The 22,358-nt window shown below is 49.3% G+C and overlaps 1 protein-coding gene across 2 annotated transcripts in view; it reads left to right on the forward strand.

Moving 5' to 3' along the window:
* The window catches only part of ZCCHC14 (zinc finger CCHC-type containing 14), a 44,653-nt gene extending 22,295 nt beyond the window's left edge, over nucleotides 1–22,358 (forward strand). The window contains exons 3-13 of one of the 2 annotated variants that reach the window (XM_084757685.1): nucleotides 5,177–5,250; nucleotides 11,751–11,822; nucleotides 13,236–13,345; nucleotides 13,993–14,087; nucleotides 14,169–14,223; nucleotides 14,695–14,977; nucleotides 16,162–16,253; nucleotides 16,724–16,851; nucleotides 17,694–17,834; nucleotides 17,917–19,377; nucleotides 20,517–22,358. In XM_084757685.1, coding sequence (XP_084613811.1) covers nucleotides 5,177–5,250; nucleotides 11,751–11,822; nucleotides 13,236–13,345; nucleotides 13,993–14,087; nucleotides 14,169–14,223; nucleotides 14,695–14,977; nucleotides 16,162–16,253; nucleotides 16,724–16,851; nucleotides 17,694–17,834; nucleotides 17,917–19,377; nucleotides 20,517–20,572 — 2,567 coding nt within the window. In that variant the 3' untranslated portion in view covers nucleotides 20,573–22,358. The remainder of the gene's footprint in view (nucleotides 1–5,176; nucleotides 5,251–11,750; nucleotides 11,823–13,235; nucleotides 13,346–13,992; nucleotides 14,088–14,168; nucleotides 14,224–14,694; nucleotides 14,978–16,161; nucleotides 16,254–16,723; nucleotides 16,852–17,693; nucleotides 17,835–17,916; nucleotides 19,378–20,516) is intronic. The other variant, XM_084757686.1, reaches the window with a different exon arrangement.

Below are 22,358 nucleotides of genomic sequence, written 5' to 3' on the forward strand. Positions count from 1 at the left end.
AAAACCACCAGGAGCTAGCTCAGTTTTCAGTACCTTTCTCATGGTCCCTTTCTCTGTGCTGGTTATTGATCTGTGGTCACTTCATCTGAATTTTTGTCCAGTTTCAGCTTTTCTCTGCTGTCTTGGATGTCTTACAGCAATATGAAGGGATTTACAGAATAGTCAGGCTTTGAGATTTTAGCATTCCTAAAGCATTTTATTGTGTTCCCATTATTTCACAGTGCTCTCAGACTCTAGGAACTGAAACCCTTAATTCCAGTGGTAATATATCCCACTTTGCAGATGAGACTTAAGTGACAGGTGAGCTCCTGGGGCACATGTTTGCCCTGTGAGAACATGCAGAGATGAAGAGAGTAGGGAGGAAAGGAAAGTGTTAGCGCCAGGAGTACAGTCTCTCTTTGTGCTTTTTCTTACCTTTCTGTGTAGGAGCAGAGCTATTGGTTTGGGATGGGAAGTCCACAAGCCTGTTGAGTGGTTGCCTCCCTCACTCCCTGCCATGGTTGGGAACCATTGTACAAAAGACAGCTGGCCTCAGGACCCAGTCTCTGTGTCAGTTGTTACTAGCATAAGAGGTTAGGGGCCTCTCCGTGTGCAAGCAAAGGGGAAGCAGCTTAGTGATCCTCAGTACGGGAGCATCTGTGCCTTTATTCCTAGAACTGGAGTAGCATGTCTGTTTCTGACATGGCAGAGATTAAACTGCAGATCTGAAACGTCTCATAATCGGGTTCTTACAAATGGTGGGCATGAAGGAGTTGATGTTTACATGTATCATGTCTGTTGTAACTTTACACCATCAGACAGTGGAGGATTTCAGCCTGAGTAGTGTTTTGGTTGTGTACCGTGAAGGCTTATAGCTTTGTTATATAATGTTATCATGATGAAGAACAGCTTAAAGACTAAACCTCATGAATCTTGGACTTAAATAAAAACCTCCAAATAAAAGCATGATTTCCCCTGAGACATGGTTTCTCTGTGTGGCCTTGGTTGTACTGGACTCACTTTGTAGACCATGCTGGTCTTGAACACTCAGTGATCTGCTTGCCCTTGCAGGCACTTGAGAGGCAGAGGCAGGCTGTGAGTTCGAGGCCAGCCTGGTCTACAAAGCGAGACTAGGACAGCCAGGGCTACACAGAGAAACCCTGTCGTCGTCCCCCCCCCAAATAAGAAAAAAGAAAAAAAAAAAAAAAAAAAAAAAGAAATGCACTGAGTAGGAAAGAAGGTTTACAAAGGCAAATTCTATTATAAGTGAGTGTCCCAACAGAGCCACTGTATGGTACCAGGGAAATTTGGATCCCTTTTTAATGTCCTTGGTTTCATTAATTTAAAAAGTTTTGTTTTGTTTTTTCTAGACAGGGTTTTTCTGTGTAGCCTTGGCTGACCTGGACTCACTGTGTAGACCAGGCTGGTATTAACTGCAAGACAACTGCAGTGTTCTGCCCCTAGACCTTGATGTGTATCAACTGTGACTAGTCCACACTAGCAGTTGGCACAATGCCAGCTCTTCACATGACTCTGCATACCTGCAGTCAGCTTTATTTCCCGAGATCACACAGCTTAGGGCAGACCTAAGAGGTCATATGGACCCACACACTGCTGGTTCTGAAGTGTGGTGCAGTGGATCCCAGAAAGATACAGAGAAGGAAGTGTAATGGAAGCCAATGCTCAGACCTTACCTTAGTGCAGGAGGTAGATGTCCTTTACATAGCCTTTCTGAGGAAGTTGGTCAAGAACCAAGAACTGCACAGAGCAGAGGAGTGTGTGCATCTGCACGCCCTGCCTCAGCCCGCAGGTATGTGCATCTGCACGCCCTGCCTCAGCCTGCAGGTGAGTGTACCAGTAGCTGACTCCCAACTTGACTTAAGGACTGGTGACCCAGGGGGTCCATCTGTCAACCTGACTGACTGGATTTTGGACTTGAGGTTTTACAATCGCCCTGTGTAAGCTTTGCCCCAAAGTGTTAAAGCATTCTGTGGGGTGAAAGCCAAGCAGTACATTGTTCAGGAGATAAAATGGCTTCCCTGTTTGGAATAGTAATTCCTGAGTATTTATATAGCTTGATTTCTGAACAGCATCAGTAAGCATGAATAACCTTTGGAAATGCTTTCCTCCGACCCTTATTATTTAAGCTTATTTTGAAGCTGAACGTAAAAACAGACTATGCAAACCACTATCCCAAAAATGTCCTAGATGGTGAGCCTCGCTTGTGTTCCTGGGTTGGTATGGTTGCTGGGCCTGTACCCAGTGTGGCAGTCTTGGTAGTAAGGTATTAGTGGGATCTTGTGGGGAACTGCACAAGCGGTGCCCTGTTACGGCCTGCCCCACCCCTAGCCATTCCTGGGGTGGCAATGGCTGTCAGAGAGAACGAAGCACAGAGGGAATGATGGTAGAACAGTCACAGCCAGAAAACGTCCATTAAACCTCTCCGACTCATTTACATAGAATAAAAATAAAAAAGGAAATAAATTTATCCAGGCAGCCAGGGCTACATATAAATATGTCTTGAAATAAATAAGTGAATCTTAAAAGAAATAAAGAAAGGCTGAGGAAGGCGTTCCCTAGCTCCCATAGAGCTTCCAAGGTGCCAACTGCCCTACACCTCAGCCCTGGGTGCTGTTCAGAGCTGTGGGCAGTGTTCTGGGGTGCAGCTTTGTTGGTACCCTAAGGGTAGCTGCAAAGCTGCAGTGCCGCTGTGTGGGTGCCTCTGGTTCTCTTGTCCAAAGGACAAAGGTGGCAGCAACCATGATGCATTGGTGTGAGATGTACAATTCCCCAGTACATGGTGCTGCTCAGAGGAGAGTTCTAGTCTCTGGCCTCCTGCATGTCCTTCATCGTTGTCAGTTGTGTGAGCTTTGTTTTGCCTTTGTGGTGTTGGGGCTGGAGCATGCAGACCTGGCTTGCACTCTGCCACTAAGCCACTTCAGTTCCTATAACCATGGCTTTTAGTGACTCCAAGTTGGAGAGTGTAATGAAACATGGTGAGGTGTTTTTTTTTTTAAAGACCTATTTGTTTATTATTATGTATACAGTGCTGTTATTACATATACATTATAGATGGTTGTGAGCCATATGTGGTTGCTGAGAATTGAATTTAGGACCTCTGGAAAAGCAGTCAGTGCTCTTAACCGCTGATCCATCTCTCCAGTCCTGAAACATGGTGTTTTAAAACATTCTTTAAGCCGGGCGGTGGTGGCGCACACCTTTAATCCCAACACTTGGGAGGCAGAGGCAGGTGGATTTACAAAGTGAGTCCAGGACATCCAAAGCTACACAGAGAAACCCTGTCTCAAAAAACTAAAAAACAAAAAACAAACAAACAAACAAAAAACTAAAAAAAAAAAAAAATTATTTATTTTTTGGTTTTTCGAGACAGGGTTTCTCTGTGTAGCCTTGGCTGTCCAGGACTCGCTTTGTAGACCAGACTGGCCTCGAACTCACAAAGATCCACCTGCCTCTGCCTCCCGACTGCTGGGATTAAAGATGTGTTAAAACATTCTTACTACATTCATTTTTTTATCTATTTAGTGTGTGTGCTGTGACATGGCACATCTGTGGAGGTCAGAGGGCTTCCAAGAGATGGTTCTCTCCTTCTTTCACTTGGGTCCTAGAGATTGAATCAGGTCATTAGGCTTGATGGCAGACACCCTTACCTGCTAAGCCACTGCCCTGCCCATGGTATCAGGAGCCTGGAGGAAGCGCCTACAATTAGCTGGGTGCTGTAGGGCAGCAGTAGAGCAGTGAGGTCTCTACTTAGGTTTAAAACATATTTCATGGGCAGTGGCCTGGCTGTGAGCAATTGGCCTTGCTCCAAAATGCTCTTATATACAAACAGCTAAATGATACTTATCTACTTTGCCCATTTTCCTGCCCGTTTTCCTGTCCAGGTCTGAGTCACTTCCCTTGGTCCAAACGGGCTTTTCCTTTTTCCTTTGTCATGCACTCTGATGCTCTTTGGTCTGGGAACACTGGGTACACATTGATTCTCTGGCCTGGGTAGGCACTGGGTGTGCAGTCTGCTGCTTAGAGAAAGACGGTGGTCTACAATGATGTCATTGAGTCTCTGCAGAGGGGTCACTTCCTGCTGGCCTCTGGCTGAAGGAGTGGCTGGAATGGCAGGGGCACCACACTGGCCATCAAGATGCTGGCATATCTCTTTTCCCTGTGGGTTCCTGCCATGCCTCCATTTTTCCTGCAGCTGGTCTGTGCCGGGGCTGAGTGCGCTGACGTGCAGCAGTGTCCAGAATGGACGCTCGCAGTGCAGCCACACAGAGCAGGTTGCATTGCTGAGGGTCGCACACTCCCTCCCTTCTACGTCTTCTGTCTGTAAAACTTGTGGGCTGTCCCTCAGCATCTCACAGGACTGGCTTTCTCACCCGAAGACTGTGCCTGCAGGGTGTGTAAAAGCCTGTTGAGGATTTCACCAACCACCAGTAGGGTTCTCTGTGGAAATCTCTGCAGAACATGGAGGTGACTGTGCTTTTCTCTCGTTGCCTCATGCAGTGGGTATGTGACTGCCATGCCTGTGGACAGTGGTTGCCTGGCAGAAGAGGCTGAGTCCCTGGATGGGATTATCAGCAGCACTGTCCTCCGGAGGAGCATGTGTGCCCAGTGGAGAGCTGGATTGGGAGTGTCTGTCCGGACTGACCCAGAAACAGTGCCTGTAGCTAGAGTGAAGCTTTGGAGCTCCTTGGGGACAACAAGTCTCTGTTAGGATGCTCTGTCCCCAGCCTTGTAATCGTGTCTGGGAACCACTTTGATTCCTCTCAGACCTTGCCACTCAGAGCTTCCATTTTTTGCCTTGGCAGCAAAGCTGAGCAGTGAGTAGCATGCAGGCCTATAAAGAGAGACCCTCAAAGAATGTGCCAGGCATCTCATACAGACATTCACGTGGGGAGGCATGGTCATGGGTTTCCCAGGAGTTGACTGTCTTGAAGGACAGCACAAAGGCTCACAAACCTGCAGTCCCAAGAAGCCCCCTACAAATCGTTTCTTGGGATTTGGTTGGTATCTGGTTATCTCTTAGTCTTCCAAATGCCAGTGTCAGGTGAGGCTGGTGTAGGGACTACTCAGGTCTTGGCTCTGGCAGCCTTGTGTGAAATAGCTACTTGTCACGTGCCCAGTGAATGTGTGTGTCTCAAAGTCTTACTTCCTTCTTACAATTTTGTGTTTGTTTTTACAGTGAGTGTTGAAAAGATAGACCTGAAGGGATTATCACACACGAAAAATGACAGAAGTGTTGAGTGTTCCTTTGAGGTAAGATGCTCTTTTTTCCCTCTCCTTGTATTGAGGGGCACACATGTCACTTGATATACCAGAATAAAAGCTCTGCTTCTTGCAGAGCAGTAGTGCTGAGTGAGGTGGGCCTGGAGCCTGGCTGGGGCAAGTGTCTCTAGGGTGGGCGGGCTAGGGTGTTGAGGGATAGCCATTGTCTCAGGGAGAAGCTAAGCTCTAGGTCACATGACTTAGTCCTTGTCACATATCACTAGAACAGTGGCTGAACCTGTTCGTGGCCTTCTCCCTGCAGGAGGGGAGACAGGGTTGCATCCACCCTGGGTCTGGAGAAACTGGAGTCCAGGCTGTGGCACTGGGCACTCTGAGGCAGTAAGTCTGTAGATGTGTATCCCTAGGTGAGACCACACGTACATGCTGGTTACATGGCCATAGCCATTTGGACACAGGGACTGTGCTCCAAACACACACTGTGAAGGAAGGGCTGTCCCTTGTGTGATGAGAGGCTTGCCATAACGAAGGCTTTGACAGTCCAAAGTTCCCTTCATTCCCTGTTATAGTGCTCAGGAAGGCAGTCCAGGCTTCCGTCAGCTTATTTTGTGTGTGCTTGCAGGATGTATGTAGTCTTTGGCCTTGTGGTCCAAGATGGCAGCTAGGGCTCTAGTACTCACAGTTTCATCCTTAATGGAGGCAGGATTAGAGAGGAGGAGCATGCTCAAGAGCAGCTGGAAGAGCTTCTACTTATATTTTGTTGACAAGAATTGTTTCTTGGTCTCACTTAGCTGCAGAGGAAGCTTGGGAATGCATTGGTGGCTTATATCAGGGTTCTGTTACTCACCTGCATGGCAGGTTAGACATTGCTCAGATTCTGTCTTCAAATATGGACAGATCATGCGAACCTGCCCTGGCAGTGCTGGCAAGCCCGCAGAAGAGACCCCTGCTCAGTGTTTAGTGCTGTGTGAGCCTGTTTTTCAGGAGGTGCTCGGTGGAGAGACCCTGCTGTGTTGGCAGGTGGGCCTATTCTGAACACCAGAACTATTGGTGCAGGTTCTAGGGGCTGTTGACTTGTGGGTAACATAAGAGGACTGTGAGTCCATCAAGCTCTGCTCAAGGTAATGTGGCAAGCAGCTTCCACAGGGGCTCCGACATGCTGTGGTGGCTGCGGGTGTCTCATGGTATTTGAGGATATGTTCCCATGTCACTTCTTTCTGTCCTGCTTGCTCTAGTATATCTGAGAGGGACATTCTTAGTCCACCAGGGCCTTTTCGTAGAGGTAATGTGCATAGAGCCATCTTGAGAGCCAGCCTTGCTTCTGCTAGTCTGTCACAGTAGGTTTGAATCCCCTGGTCCTCAGTGCAGCTACTGTGGCAAGGGAACCTGGGCTTGGTGACATGGTACCCAGAACTGTCTACAGCTTTTCTGTGTAAGGTGGATGTTGGTAGTGCAGCTGCCTGACCTCTTCTGGAAGGAGGGGCTCATAACAGGATCGGAGTAGTTATTGCTGTGTGCTGAGGATAGAGTGGCAGAGGAGCAGTGTGGCTCACTGGAGCAGACTTGCTTGGTGCTCATCGAGAGACTGACCAGTGCACCAGACCACAGAGAAGCTTTCTGCCCAGAGGGCTGAATTGGTAGGCTCCGTAGGGGACAGAGGCTCAAGGAGAATGGCTGGCTTGGAACAGACATCTGCCCTAGAACCTCCCTCTCAGATGTAAACTCAGAAATGACCAGAGACCTGACTGGGAGTCAGAGCTATAAAGTTTCTGGAAGAAAACAGAAAGCTTTGGGAAACAAACTAGTGAAAGGCTTCAGAGCCCAGTACTGAAACTTGCTCTATAAAAGTTACAGCTAGGGGCTAGCAATCAGGAGGCAGAGACAGGAAGATAGCTGAGTTCGAGGACAGCGAAGGCTACACAGAGAAACCCTGTCTTCACCCCCATCCCCCACAAAGTTGCAGCTGACAGATAGGACTGTTGCCTACTGTAAAGCTGTTGCCCAGGGCTCTGAAGAGAACAGACTAGACACAGAGTGGGAGGGCACCTGAAGAATTGACATCCAGACTCTACAAAGAACTCTCAAGAGCTCAGTGATATATGAATACCCAGTCAAAAATGGGGCCAGACTTGGAAGCACACACCTTTAATCCCAGCACTTGGGAGGAAGAGGCAGGTGGATCTATATGCATTCAAGGCCAGCCTGGTCTACATCGTGAATTCCAGGTCAGCCAAAGCTATATAGTGAGACACTGTCTCAAATAAAACCAACAAACAGGAAAGAAAAGAAACAGGTTGGAGAGATGGCTCAGTGGTTAAGAGCACTGGCTACTCTTCCAGAGGTCCTGAATTCAATTCCCACATGGTGGCTCACAAACATCTATAATGTGATCTCATGCCCTCTTGTGGTATGTAGATGTACATGCAGATAGAGCACTCAGACACAAAATAAATAAATAAAATCTTAAAAAGAAAAGAACCAAATGGGCAAAGCATTTGGACAGACAGTACCAGGAAACAGGCGTGACTGGCAGTGAGCATGTGTGGAAAGGTGTGCCAGCAGCCTGGTGGCCGGGTGAAGAGCTCTTGCCCATGGAAGGAGCTGACATGAGGAAGGCTGGCCACTCTTAAGATTGGAGTTGTGTGCTGCTGCTGCTGCTGCTGCTGCTGCTGCTGCTGCTGCTGCTGCTGCTGCTGCTGCTGCTGCTGGAGTAGGGAATGGCTTAGGCACACTGAGCAGGTGACCCTTTGAAAAGGCAAAAGGACCCCTCCTCAGCACGCCGTTGAGTCACGTGTACTGTAGACCCTTGTTTCCATGTGTGCTGCACAGCTTTATTGTGATGCTGCAGGCTGCAAGGTGAATGATGGGAGCCCCAGGGCAGTCCACAGGTGGGACGGAGGAGCACAGTGACTCAGTCTCCTCCAAAAAGGTGTGTACTATGCAAGCCAGTTACACACCGCCCTGTGAAGTGCAACTGCTCCATGGTGAGGGAGTATGCCCGCCAGGAGCTTCTGTAGGAAGGATGAGAGTCTGCTGGGGGCCCGTGGTGATGTGTTCACCTGTCCTGAGTGGGCGGGGTTTCACAGGTGCCAAAACATCTGACTGCACACCTGTGTGTGGCTTACCATCGACTGTAAAGCAAAGCGAACATTTCTTTTCTTCTGTTTGGTAGAGTCTAAGGTGTGCTGTGTCCCAGGCTGGCTTTGTGTGTGCCATCCTCTTGCTTCAGCCTCCCAAGTGTGGTTTACCAAACAAAACCTTAAACTGCTGTGTGAGAGCCGGTGTGCCCCGACTCCACAGACTGGAACAAGTAGGAGTAGTGAGGACCATTGCTGAGAGCAGTATCCTCTGCGCTTTGGCTTGAGCCCTGGAGCTTGTGGTGGGCAGCCCTGTGTGCTTAGGACACAGCCCAGAGCTTCCCGCTATAATGCCTGTGTGGTTCTCTAGCTTTTGTTTAATGGCTGCCAGTATGTCAGAGTTAGGATTTCTATTGCTGTGATAAACACCATGACCAAAGAAACTTTGGGAGAAAAGGGTTTATTTCAGCTCACAGTTCTCAGGTCACACTCTGAGGGAAGTCAGAACAGGAGTTCAAGATAGGAGCCTAGAGGCAGGAACTGAAGCGGAGGCCATGGAGGAGTTCTGCTTCCTGACTGCTCCTTATGGGTTGTTCAGCCTGGAAATGCAGGGGTGTCACTGTCTGCTGTGGGCTTGGCCATCTTCCCACGTAAATCATCAGCCAAGAAAATGAGCTACAGATTTGCCTACAGGCCAGTCTGCTGGAATAATTTTCTTAGTTGAGTTTCATTTTCCCCAAATTATTCTAGCCCAGTGTTTCTTGGCCTTCCTAATGCTACAACCCTTTAATGCATTTCCTTGTGTTGTAGTGACCCCAACTGTAAAATTATTTTCATTGCTACTTCATAACTGTAATTTTGCTACTGCTATGAATAGTAATTATTTTTGGTTTTTTGAGACAGGGTTTCTCTGTGTAGCCCTGACTGTCCTGGAAGTCACTCTGTAGACCAGGATACCCTGGAGATCCGCCTTCCTCTGCCTCCAGAGTGCTGGGATTAAAGACAGGTGCCACCACAGCCTGGTTTATGAATAGTAATTAAATATCTATTGTGATGTGAAAATATCATTCAACCCCAAAGGGTCCGAGGCTCATAGGTTGAGAACCACTTCTCTAGCTTGTGTCACATTGGCAAAAACTCTTAATGAGAAGACATAAGCTACCACTACCTGGTGAGTCATCCGTTTGTGAGTTCTGGCAGGGTCTTAAGGGCTAGCCAAGCAATACCATTTTGATGCTTCCTGCTAGAGATGCCTCATCTGTCTCCCCCACCCCCCAGCAGTTAATGGTTTCTTTTTTGTTTTGTTTTGTTTTGTTTTGTTTTTTGAGACAGGGTATCTCTATGTAGCTGTCTGTCTCTGTGTAGACCAGGCTGGCCTTGAACTCACAGAAACCACCTGCCTCTGCCTCTTGATTGCTGGAATTAAAGGAGTATGCCATCATACCTGCTTTAGCCATGGCTTTCCTGAGGAATGTGGGAGTGTGCTTACCTGATTTCACCCTGGCTGGTCCTCTGGCAGTCTTCGGGGCTCCAGCCAAGGATTATACACTAGTGGAAGAGTCTTGGTGTCACCTGCCTTGTCCATCTTACGGGACTCAACTTACCCTGGCATTATGTCTCTACTTGGCTTTTCTGTTTCTAGTTTGTCTGTGGTGCTTTGCTGGCTTGAGGCTTTCCTCCAGGTCCTCCGTGGGGCCTGTGCTGCCTACTCTGCCAGACCATTGCCTCAGCCAAGCTCTCCCTTCTGCTTTAAGACCCTGAGAGCGTGGGTTGCTGGCATTCACCCTCCATGTTGCTGTCTTCCTTAAGATGGATGGGAGGTTGGGTAGAGCAGGGGATGCTGGGCTGTACCTGCTTCCAGGTACCTTGTGTCTGGGCGGGGCCGTCTGCCCAGCCCCTAGCTGGTCCACAGTGAAGAACTTGCCATTTGAGTGACTCTAGCAGAGGTGCTGCATGAGAATAGGAAGAGAGGCTGCGTGTGGAGCTGGCCTCAGCCCTTCTCAGGTTGAGCTCCTGGAGGCGGACGGCAGGTGCCAGCTCTGCTTTGGTGCATATGAGTCCTCTTACATCTCCGTGCCTCTGTGGTTGCTTGTGTTCCTCCAGTGCCCTGTGCTGAGTGAGTGGAGAGAGGGTGCAGGCCAGAGCAGCCCTAGGGCCTGGCCAGCTGAAGTGGGGCAACCTGGAAGTGAACCAGTAGATCTCTGGGACTGGGTTGTGAGTTCCCAACACTGTTCTTGGCTACGACGAGGATCTCAGGAACACACACAGGGCACAGTCAGATCCTGACAGGGGTTGACGTACTGCTTCAGTGTTTGGCCGTGGACTCCGTGCTTTCCTGGGGTTAAATGTGTCCTGTGGAATGGATGTAGAAGAAAAGACTCGGCTAGAAACGGGTTACCAGCTGTCTCTGTTAAGGCTCTGGGTGACTCAAGTTTTCATCTAAAACTTGGGATGTCAGGGTGAATATGACCCAAATTTAGGAATATCAGCTTTGTGGGATTGTTGGGAGACAAAATTACAGAGGCATTTTCCTGTAAGTGCACACATGTTGGCATGAAAGCCACGCTCCTGGCAGGTAGCTCGAGAGTCTGTAGCTGCCCAACCCATGAAGTCCTGGGCCTCTCCCCATTTTCTGTGGCTTCCCAAGAGCTGCCCTACAGAGTGCTGATACGGAAGCAGACAGATTCCTGTAGCCCTCCCAGGTAGAGGTCTCCGCTATGCAGAGAAGGGATTGGAGGCCCGGCATCTTGAGCTCTTGCCTCTGTATCAGGGTAACTGCGAGGTGTCCTTTTTGAGCAATGACTTCTGCCTTTTAAGCAAAATTTGTGTTCTTTGTCTCCCAGGCAGCCTACTCCTCACGCCTCTTGTCCTTGCCTTTCTAAGTGGATGCAGGTTGTTTTTTGCACAGACCCCTCCTCCAAACAAACAAACATATACACTTGCAGAAGTAGCTGCATAGCTACTGTTAGGTGAGCGTAGGCAAGTGCCAGTCAAGAAGAGATGACGAGAGCTCAGCCAGTGCCAAGAGCTTTATGAAGTCAGAAGACCATGCTGGCCACATTGCTATGGGTTCCAGCAGGTGTCAAGCCCGAGGGCCCAAGCCAGGCCTGGGCTCAAGTTTTGACATAGCCACAGCACTTGTGTGGCACAGACACCTGCTTCTGGATGAAGAGGCTGATTTCTGGTGACTAGATGCCGTGTGCACATGGGTGCTCATGTGGCAGGCAATGCCTTAGGAGTGGCCCTTACTCTAGTGATGTGATGGTGTACGGATGGACTTGAGTTATGTGACTGCTGTCTTCATAGCAAGTGTGAGTGTACCATTTACCAGGCAGTAGTTATAGTGAGCCCTGGACAGTTAACTCTGAGTGTGTGGCATCTGTCTTTAAAGCTTGTTTATTATTTAACTCCAAGTGTGTGGCATCTGTCTTTAAGGCTTGTTTATTTGTTTTTAAGGTCTTATGGTCTGATTCTTCAATTACATCAGTAACCAAGTCTTCCTCAGAAGTGACTGAATTTATTTCAAAGGTAAGGTGATGAAGGACTCCAGGAGTGAAAAGTGCAATGCTATCAGGGCTTCCATCCTTCAGCTGCCATGACAATCAGCAGAGAGGTTCTGGAGCCACAAGCATGGACCACCACATACAATCTATCTCTTGGATAACATTGATATAGTCACTGACCCTATATTCTGTTGTGTCTTTGAGATTTTTGTCTTGTCTCTCCCCCAACCCCCCTCCTTTTTTTTTTGTTTTGTTTTGTTTTGTTTTGTTTTAGTTTTTCAAGACAGGGTTTCTCTGTGTAGCCTTGGCTGTCCTAGACTCACTTTGTAGACCAGGCTGGCCTCAAACTCATAGAGGTCCTCCTGCCTCTGCCTCCTGAGTACTGGGATAACAGGCATGTACCCCACCACCCAGTGTCTTTGAGATTTATTTATGTAAACATTATCGTTGGAAGGCTGCAGAATCTGATGAAACAGTAGTCATGAGTACAGTGGGTACTCATCTCCCATCAGGTCAGTAGTGAGTTCCTTGGGTCAATCTAGGCAGGCATGGCTGGTTCTGGGTGTCACTGGGACATTATCTTTGACGGGCTGCTGTTTCCTGGGGCTTAAGCTACCTGCAGTACTGGAAGGCTCTTGAGAGCCTTGCTTAACACTCAGCTCTCATTTGCCCCAATACACCTGAGGCACAAAAGGGTCTCTTTCTATTTGTGTCCTCTCTCAAATGGCTACCAATGCCCATTACCTGGTACTAGGCTTATTATGGTTAGGATGAGAGAAGGTTCTCCACTATCCTGTCCTGCTCTTGGTCCTAGACACAGGGCTGTGTGCCTAGGTTTTGGAGATTAGACTTTGTCAGCCCCTTCCCAGTGAGATAGGGTCCTGTACCCATGGGCCTTTTGTGGCATTACTCTAGGGCCAGACAATGTTTGCTTTTCTCTTCCACTCAGAGCACTGCCTGCCTGAGAAGCTGGGGGTCTTTTTTATACACTGGGCCAGGAATAGTCTCTCCCCTAAGGGCTAAGGACCTTTGCCCTGCAGACAAGGCCCTGGTTGTTCCAGAGTACTTGTTCTGCCGCTGGCTGCTGTCTTTCTCTGTATAATGGCCATGTGTGGTCCCAGGGAATATGTTCACCTTATCTGTGCTGGCCATGGTGTGGCATTGAAGAGTCTTTGCTTTCCTTGGAGGCCTGGTCCCTGTTCAGATTCTGGTCAGGACCTGGTCCTATGGCTCATATTATGTTAGACTCATAAAGTTGGGGTTGAGTATATTGGGGCCTTTCCCCTGCCTATGGTGTGGTGTCTTGCTTATATGTAGAACCTAGCAGCTGGAAAGGTCCAAACTATCCTACCACAGATGTTCTTGAGGCCTGTCACCAAGCAAGGCAGGGTGCTGGTGTGCTGCGAAGACTGACCTTCTGCTTTGTCCTTTCTTTCAGTTATCCCAGCTCTGCCCTGAAGAGAACTTGGACAAACTCATTCCTTGCTTGGCTGGCCCAGATTCCTTCTATGTGGAGCGTAACCACATGGATTTGGAAGCAGGCCTGAGGTAAGTAAGGCCAGGTGGCTGTGGCTGTTCTGGTGTGGGTCTGTCCCTTATCTCCAGGGCTATCTGTTGTGGGCATTTGAAGGATACAGACCACCTTAGAGTGAGCTGAGGATGAGGTGAAGGAGTCAAAAGCCTGTGCATATTGTGGGGTTTTGCTGTCTGTGTGATGCAAACAGTCATCTGTACTGTGTGGCTAAACCCTGATGCTGTGCAGGGCTGATGTTCCTAGGTGGTTCTGTTGGTTTGTTGTGAGCCTGAGGATGGCCTTGCCTTTGTGATCCTCTTGCTTCTACCTCCCAAGGGCTGGTGCCTCACTGCACAGTCTGTGTGGTATTAGGTGCAGCCTCCGGCTGGTTCTCTCTGGACTCTGGGACCATTTCTTCATGTTGTGACTTGGTTCCAGTAGACTCGGGGCCACAAGGGTTCCAGTGCTCATGCCACGGGCTCTTGTAGAGCTAAAGGGCTTGAAGGGAACTATGCAAATTGAATGACAGCAAAGAGAGTGTCAGGCAATGGGACTTGCTTGTTTTTTCTCTAATATCTTATTTTCTTGGCTGAAGTTTTCAGATTCTCCCAATGTTAATGTTTTTGTTTGTTTTGTTCTGAGTATCATTTCAATGCTGACAAGCTGCTGTGTTACTCCCCAGGTATTTGGCTTCAATACCTTCCCACACACTGAAACACGACCACATTAGGAAGTTCTTCAGCACTCCATCTCCCTCCCAACAGCTCCAGAGTCCAAGTACGTTTGTAAATAGTTAAATAAAAATAAAGCCACATTACTGTCTATAAGTTTCTGTGCTACTTTCCTTCTACTTTGTAGGTCCTGGCAACCCCTCCCTTCCTAAAGTAGGTGCCATGATGGGAGTTTCTGGAAGGTGAGCAGCCCTTCTTAGCCAGCATGGTCAGCACTGTCTCCCTTGTGTTGTTTGCCAGCAGCTGCTCTCAGAGCTGTTGCTGGCCTACCTCTTGGATAACGCAGGAGAGGAGTTGGGTAGAAAGGGTCCAGCTTTGGGCTTCCCAGTTTTATGATGATCTTAGTGCTGAGCGGCTTGTTTTAACTCAGTGATCTGTTGCTATCATTGTGTTCCTTGGAGGTGACAGACACCAAGTAGCTCAGCTGAATCTCTGCACATGGGCACACACAGCATGTGGGCACAGCAGTGTCCTATGGGCACTGTGCTGTGAGGGGGGGAAGTTGTAATGGGCGTGGCAGACAGGACCCCAAGTGTGCTGAACACCAGGATACCATAAGGGAGTAGGTGCCAGCATTGGATACCTTCGCCTCCTGGTGCCAGCTAGCAGTCTTGTAGAACAGCGTCTGCACTCGACTATCCCCTGTCCTGCAGGCCTGTGTGTGGAGTGGCCGGCATCCCATCCTCACAGAGCAGCACCCAGCACCACCTGCAACACTCGGCCAGTGCGTCTGCTTCCCTGCCCCACTGCTCCCACACAGGGGCTACAGGCTCAGCGCTGGCTTACCGGGCCCAAGTGGACAACTCGCCTACCATCCTGATGCCCTCTGGTCTGCAGGCCCCTCAGCCCCAGGAACAAAATGGGATTTTAGACTGGCTTAGGAAGCTGCGTTTGCATAAATATTACCCCGTCTTTAAACAGCTCACCATGGAGAAGGTATGTTGGTTACTCAGGGTCACAACAGTGTACTTGGTGTTCTGTTCTCATTCCTAATGAGGTCAAGCAAGGACTATAGATGCCATAACATGGAAGAACTTGGGTGGTAGTCACATGGCTTGGTTAGAGGGGACCAGGATTTCACTCCCAGGCTGCCTGTAGCCTAAACAAACCAAGCTTTTCTAGAACTTTCAGGTCTTAAGAGACCAGGAACTCTGACTTGAACTGGATCCATCCCTCACGGTGCTACATGCCAAAGTTCATTCAGCTGCCCTTTACTCCTCTTTAGAGTAGCTCATGTCTCAGTGTGGCCAGCTCACAGGCCATGGCCGTGAACGCAAGCAGGTAGCACTCAGACAGCCCAGGTTGCATTTACCAGTAGGAGCTGGAGTCATGGCAGAGTGTGTGTTAGTGGACAGTTGTGGCTAGGGATGCATGTTGGCATTCTGAGCCGCAGTGCCACTGACGAAGGAAGCCAAAGGATACCTGCACAAGGTATTCAGAATCTGAGCTCCCCCTGCTGGACAAGATGACTAACAGCTCCACATGTCCAAAAACTCTGTTAGACCCGGGCATGGAGCTTTGTACATAGTGGGAAGTGCAGCCTATGTGCTTTCAATGCTGCTGCTGAGGGCCCATAAATCTTAAAGACGAGATTTTCTAACATTGGTCATAATCAGTTTCAATTTTCTATTCAGAATTATGATGAGATGACAGACTCCCACAGGGGGCTTGTGTTGCCAGTTGTACTGGGATGTCAGGCCTATGAGTTAGTTACCATTTCATCTGAATGCCTTCTTTCTAGAGTACTCGAGTCCTCACAAAGTTGCTGAAGGTGATTTATGAAAAGAACCATCTCGAGGCAACTATACTCTGCTTCGGTGTGCAGAGGCTGCACCTGGACAAGAACATTTCCAGAGGGCAGGGACAACCTTCCGTTGAAATGCTTAGTGGTTAAAACTGTGCATCCTTGCCTAGTGACAGTGAGGGGCAGGGAGCAGAGGGCTGCAGGGTGGCTGTCTGCTGCACTTGTGCTGAGGTGCAGGGGGCAGGACGGTAGGAAGTGGTCTCGGGCTTTTGTTTGCTATCCTTTTAATCTGTTGTCCTGCACTCAGCTCCAAGTGTGGTGCTTCCAGAGTCCTTGTGGTCATCTCAGTAATTGTCTTTTGTTTCTCCTATGCAAGTTTCTGAGCCTTACTGAAGAAGATCTGAATAAATTTGAGTCCCTCACCATGGGAGCAAAGAAAAAGCTCAAGACTCAGCTGGAGCTAGAAAAGTAAGCATGAGATGATGTGGTGTGTGCTGGGTGGTGGTGCACGCCTTTGATTCCAGCACTGGGAGGGAGACAGATGTCTTGTTTGAGGCCAGCCTGGTCTATAGAGTGAGTTCCAGGATAGCCAAAGCTGTATAGAGAAACCGTGTTTGATATGTGCTTTGCTGGGTGTGGCCACGCTGCAATCCTGGTGCTGAGGTAGGAGTACGGGGATTTGAATTTGAGGTACCTTGTGCTACATAGTGAGACTGTGTCTCAAAACAACAAATCAGCACAGAACCAACTGACCATCTTAGTTTCTCATGTGCCAAGCAGGTTAGAATCTGCAGATTTTCTAAGAGTCAGTGTCCAGGTTACTGCATTTCTTACCTAGTTCTCAGGTGATCCTTTGGTCTCTGGACCTGCCTGGGAGCTGCACTGGAGACTGGAGTGTGGCCAGGGAGGAGCTTTCTGACTGTGTGTGTCATTCATAGGGAGAAGTCAGAGAGACGGTGCCTCAGCTCCTCAGCCCCTTCCTTGGTCACCAGCAGTGGAGTGGCCCGAGTCACCCCCACCAGCCATGTGGGGCCTGTGCAGCCTGGGCGTAGCAGCCATGCCTCAGGTATGTGAGGGCCTGTGGTTCAGCTATATGGCATGTGTACAGTCGTGGTATGGTAGGGTTTTGGATCAGAATTTATATTTCAGGTCACTTTTGTTTTTTATTTACAAGCTTTAAAACTTTACACTTAACTTTCCTTATCCTGACTCAGTAGTGTCTAGTACAGGAAAGTAACTGTATGGGTGGCCTTAGGTGCCAGACACTGGAGCCTGGCCCCAGGCTATTTGGGCATCACTGTTAGGCCCCACGCTCTTACACTTTGGGAGAAAGCAAGGTGCAGTCCAGAGAGGTGAAAGGCCCTTTGCTATGCAGGTGCCTGTCATGCATGAGCTCTGAACACTGTTGTCCTTCCTGTCTTCCCCTTAAAGACTTGGGAGGCTTTGAGACTTGAGTTTTCAGCCCATGTCCTCCTCTTCCCTAATCCCTGTCTGTGGCGAGGGTGGGGACTTAATGAAACAGTGGCTGTGTTGTTCTGCAGGAAGCACTGAGCTTTGCTTTATTCATCAACAAGACGATGAATAACAAGTCATGGCAGATTGAGAAGAAATCCCTATCCATCTTGGACAATTCAGTCTGCCATAGGGAGCCATCATGGCAGATAGCACAGTGCTGTTCTGTACTCTGCAGGATGGAACAGGGTGCCTGACAGTGCCTGGGCTTCAGCCTTGCAGTTACTACCCTGAGTACTCTTTGTCTGTCACCTAACAATGTGACAGTTTTCAAGATTCTTGGAGCTTAGTCTGAAGGAATGCGGTTGGTGCCCTGCTTCCTAGTGTTCACACAGGCTTCTTTTGCCTGTGGCTGAGCGCCACACAGCTGTTGACCTCTACCTGCCTTTTCCACAGAGCTGCGGGTGGAGGTGGAGCCCCCGGCTCACCAGCTGCCCCGGGAAGGCAGCTCCTCTGAGTATTCCAGTTCCTCCTCTAGCCCCATGGGTGTGCAGGTGCGTGAGGAGAGCTCAGACAGCGCTGAGGAGAGCGATAGACGTAAGACACTTGTACTGTGGCCTGTTGCTGCCCCACCTTCTGAGCTTGCAGTTGCTGTGCTAACGGTCTTCTCCATCCTCAGGTGTGGACATACATGTTGAGGGGACTGATAAGGAGAAGCCTGTGATGCTGCTGACTCACTTCCCATCTAGCTCTGCAAGACCCACAGCCCAAGTTCTGCCTGTGCAGAATGAGGCTGGCTCCAGCCCCGCAGGTCACCACCCTCTGCCCCCACAGCTGATGCCAGCAGCTTCACACCTGGCACCTGTCCGCATGCTGAACTCTGTGCACAAGTCAGACAGAGGCAGCACGGACGTGACACTCCTTTCATCCTCTGTCCACTCGCTTCTGTCCCTGGAAGAAAGGAGCAAGGGGCCTGGTCCTAGAAGTGGCACAAAAGTGGACAAAAGCTTTGGCGGAGCTGTACTGGACACACTGCCCTCAGCGGCGCCTCATCCACCAGTGCAGGTCCTCTCAGGCCTTGTAGAGAACAACTCTGTGTCACCCACCGTCTCCTTTGGTCCCCGGGCCAAAGTTGTGCATGCAGCCACACTGGACAGGGTGCTGAAGACAGCACAGCAGCCAGCCCTGACTGTGGAGAGCAGCTCAGCCACCACAGGGACACCGAGCACTGTCCTGCATGTGGCCCGGCCGCCCATCAAGCTGCTGTTGCCCTCCTCTGTTCCTGCTGATGCTGCCATCTCTGGGCAGACTTCTTGTCCCAACAACGGGCAGATGAGCGTGCCCCCTGCAATAGTCAGCCCCCGGACTGCTCTGTATACAGCCAACACCAAAGTTGCCTTCTCTGCAGTGAGCAGTGTGCCTGTGGGCCCACTGCAGGGCAGCTTCTGTGCCAACAGCAACACTGCCTCCCCCAGCAGCCACCCCTCTACATCTTTTGCAAGCATGGCCACTCTACCCAGTTGCCCAGCCCCCAGTTCCAGCCCTGCCCTCTCCTCTGTCCCTGAAAGCAGCTTCTACAGTGGCGGCGCTGGCAGCAGCTCCCCAGGAAACATTCCTGCCTCAAGTCAGAGCCACCACCACCACCACCACCATCAGCAGCCCCCTGCACCCCCTCAACCTGCGCCACCCCCACCTGGCTGCATTGTGTGCACGTCCTGTGGGTGCAGTGGCAGCTGTGGCTCTAGCGGCCTGACAGTCAGCTATGCGAACTACTTCCAGCACCCATTCTCTGGACCGTCCATGTTTACCTTCCCTTTCCTCCCCTTCAATCCTATGTGCAGTAACGGCTACGTCAGTACCCAGCAGTATGGTGGTGGCTCTGCCTTCCCCGTCGTACATGCACCCTACAGTGGCAGTGTGACTCCAGACCCCGTCCTAGGCGGACAGTCTACATTTGCGGTGCCACCCATGCAGAACTTCATGGCTGGGACAGCGGGTGTGTACCAAACCCAAGGCCTGGTGGGCAGTACCAATGGCTCCAGTCACAAAAAGAGTGGGAATCTCTCCTGTTACAACTGTGGGGCCACTGGCCACCGTGCTCAGGACTGCAAACAACCGTCCATGGACTTCAACCGGCAAGGTAAACACTGGCAGGTGCTGCATCTTCCTGGCTCTACTGCTTGTGGCTCCTGAGAGAAGTGCCCATGGCTGCTTGGCTTGTTGAAAACATAGTAAACTTGTTTTTAAAGCCAGCTTATTTAAAGGGATCTGAGTTCAGTTTCTATATCCATGTTGGGCCATTCACAACTGCTTGTAATTTTAGCTCTAGGGAATCCACTGCCTTCTGCTGGCCTCTCCAGGCACCTGCGCACACACACACACACACACACACACACACACACGCACACACACACATTAAAAACAACAAAAAACACAAAGATCACCTCAGATCCTCCTTGTCTAAACAGAAATAGCTGGGTGGAACTCAGTGATCTCTGCCACGTCCTGGAGGCTATGTTAAGAACTAAGGGTAGTGTAGTCAGGTAAGGAGTCCTCGCCAGCCCAGCCCTCTCTACTGCGCTGTCCAGTCAGTGTGGGTGTGTACCCTTATGTTAGACTGTCTTGCTGATTGGCTGCTGCTTCCTTCCCGTTGTTTCTTATTTCCTATAGTTTGCCTTTGTTATTCAGACTTAAATATGTCTACTGCTTTATTGCCAGCCTTACTCCTGTCTTGTTTTATTGTCTGGTCTCAGTCTCCAGAGTGTAGGGATTTATTAACACATATCACACACCTAAAGCACTAGGTTTACTCTTGCTGTGTATTTTGGAAAATTTTCAGTATGGTTAAGAAAATTGGTCCCACTTTGCCCAACTCTGGAAGCCTAGCACCTCCATCTCAGAATTGTACAGTCTCCTGTTGGTCCTCCCCACCTGCAGAGCTGACGTGACAGAGCAGTGGTGTGGTACAGGTTGCTGCCTTCCCTGCCCATGCGTGTGTGCTGCTATCTTGGGTACAGGGTCCATGTCCAGAGAAAGAGATCAAGGCATAGAAAGATGGGCTGTGGTGCTCTCTTGATCACTTCCCCCAGAAGGTGTTGGAGACCCCTGACCTCCAGCTGTGCATGGGAGTTGTCAGTCCTAGGTGGCTTCTCAGGGCAGGTGGGTGGTGTGTGCACTTCTACAACTGACTCAGGCTTCACTCTCTTCTCTCTCTCTTTCTCTCTTTTTCTCTCTCTTTCTTTCTCTCTTTCTCTTTCTCCTTTTTCTCTCTCTCTCCAGGAACTTTTAGGTTGAAATACGCCCCTCCAGCAGAAAGTCTGGACTCCACGGACTGATCCTTTTTTTTTTTTTTGGCAACAGAACATTTTATTAAGCCATGAAAATTCACATAGAGAACTGAGGTCAAGTTGCTGTGGAGCCATGGAGATCTAAGGAAAATCACAGAGAGCTGAAGTCGAGTTGCTGTGGAGCCAATATTTTTAACCCAAAGGTGCTTTACTTTACTATACTGGATAGAGAATCTAGCGTAGAAATGCATCAAACTCGATTTCTTTGCCAAATTCCTAGTTTGGAGCTTGATAAAAGGATTGCCTAGTGGACATCTCTGTGGCAGTAGTGTGGCCATCACACCATTGCTGCAGTGTGAAGACCTGTCTCCTGAAGATCGCTGGTCCTTCCAGGCGCACACATAATTCCAGGGCAGCTATGCATGACCTGAGTCAAGACTACAGGTCAGAGTTCTCTCAAGTGGAGTTCCCCAGTCGGATCCAGGACTCCTTTGGCCTAGAAAGTGCCAACTGGATTTTGCTATTTCCTAGAATGGGGAGCCTCATGTCTGGCTTCTTAAGGATTGCACTACCTGACAAGGACCTCCACAGTCTGGGAGGTAGGCTCTGCTGGGACCCCATCGGTAGGCACTGGAGTTGGCACCAGCAGGCTGCTCAGCCTAGTATACCCAGAGGTTGCAGAGTGTCCTTCTCTAGACACTTGGAGCAGTTCCAGGTTTTTAATATTTTTTTTCTGTAAAGAGATTTACACTATATTAGTAAATAAGACATAGCTCACTCTCGACAACTTCATTTCTAAGGGTCCAAGTCCCAGGGAATCCAGTCACCGAGGCTTGAGACCACCCCTCCCATTGGTGGCTTTGAGCCTGCTCTCTCCAAACAAGAACCAACTCTTGAGGACATGGGAATGACTCGTCTTTATGAGTTGGTCGTGACCGATGCTCCTCGTTCTATAAGAAGCTGGCAAGCTGTCACGTGTCAAGTGGCTTCCCCAGGACCCCAGCCCAGGGCTTGCTGTGGTAATCCAGTCCTGTGATCCATGAACAAGACTGGAAACTGTCAGCTTCTTTTGTAGTAGGCTGTGTGTTGATAGTTAATTCCGTTAAAAATTGCCTGGAAAACTTCAGTAGAGAGATGCAAGACTCCTCGAAACCACTCACCAGTTACAGTCCAGACTAGGGGTGGGGTTCAAACCCAGCACAATGGCGGTGTGAGGGGCTTAGACCTCCGAGGTTAAAGGGAATTTTATGCTCAAATAACATTATTTAAAATGCTGAAGCCTTCAGTATTAAAAATTGATGGTAAGATCTTGCCAAGGATTTTCCAGCTTCCTGTTTATGGAGAAGAAAATCACAGTCCTTAGACCATTTTTGAGATGGGACAATCACCCTCATGCAGAGTTAGTGTCAATCACAAAATGCCCTAGAACTGGAGGGGCTGTGACGTAAGGCTTCATACCCTAAGGGGGGCTTCCTGTCTGTGGAAAGCCAGGTGGAAGGCGTGAGTGTTGTGGAGTCTGTGCAGTGCAGGATTGATAGACCTCTGTTCTGTCCACGGCACACAGTGTCACATCTGTTCTGAGGTGTTAGGGATGCTGTGATCTCTCACTCAGAAACACTACAAATGTCAAATACAAGAACTGACACAACTTTGCCTTAAACAGCAGCAGACTGGGGTTGGTTGCATTGTTAATAAGGAAGACGTAGAGTGGTCATTGATGTTTACGATTTAATATTTCTGAAGGCCGTTACAGTGGCCTGGATATGTGCTGAAAGCCAAACTTTTAAAATTTTTGTTTTTTTTTTTTTTAAAGCAAAGAAATATTTTAAATAAA

This window comes from Acomys minous, assembly GCF_964271855.1.
Source record: "Acomys minous genome assembly, chromosome: 14".
NCBI lineage: Eukaryota > Metazoa > Chordata > Mammalia > Rodentia > Muridae > Acomys > Acomys minous.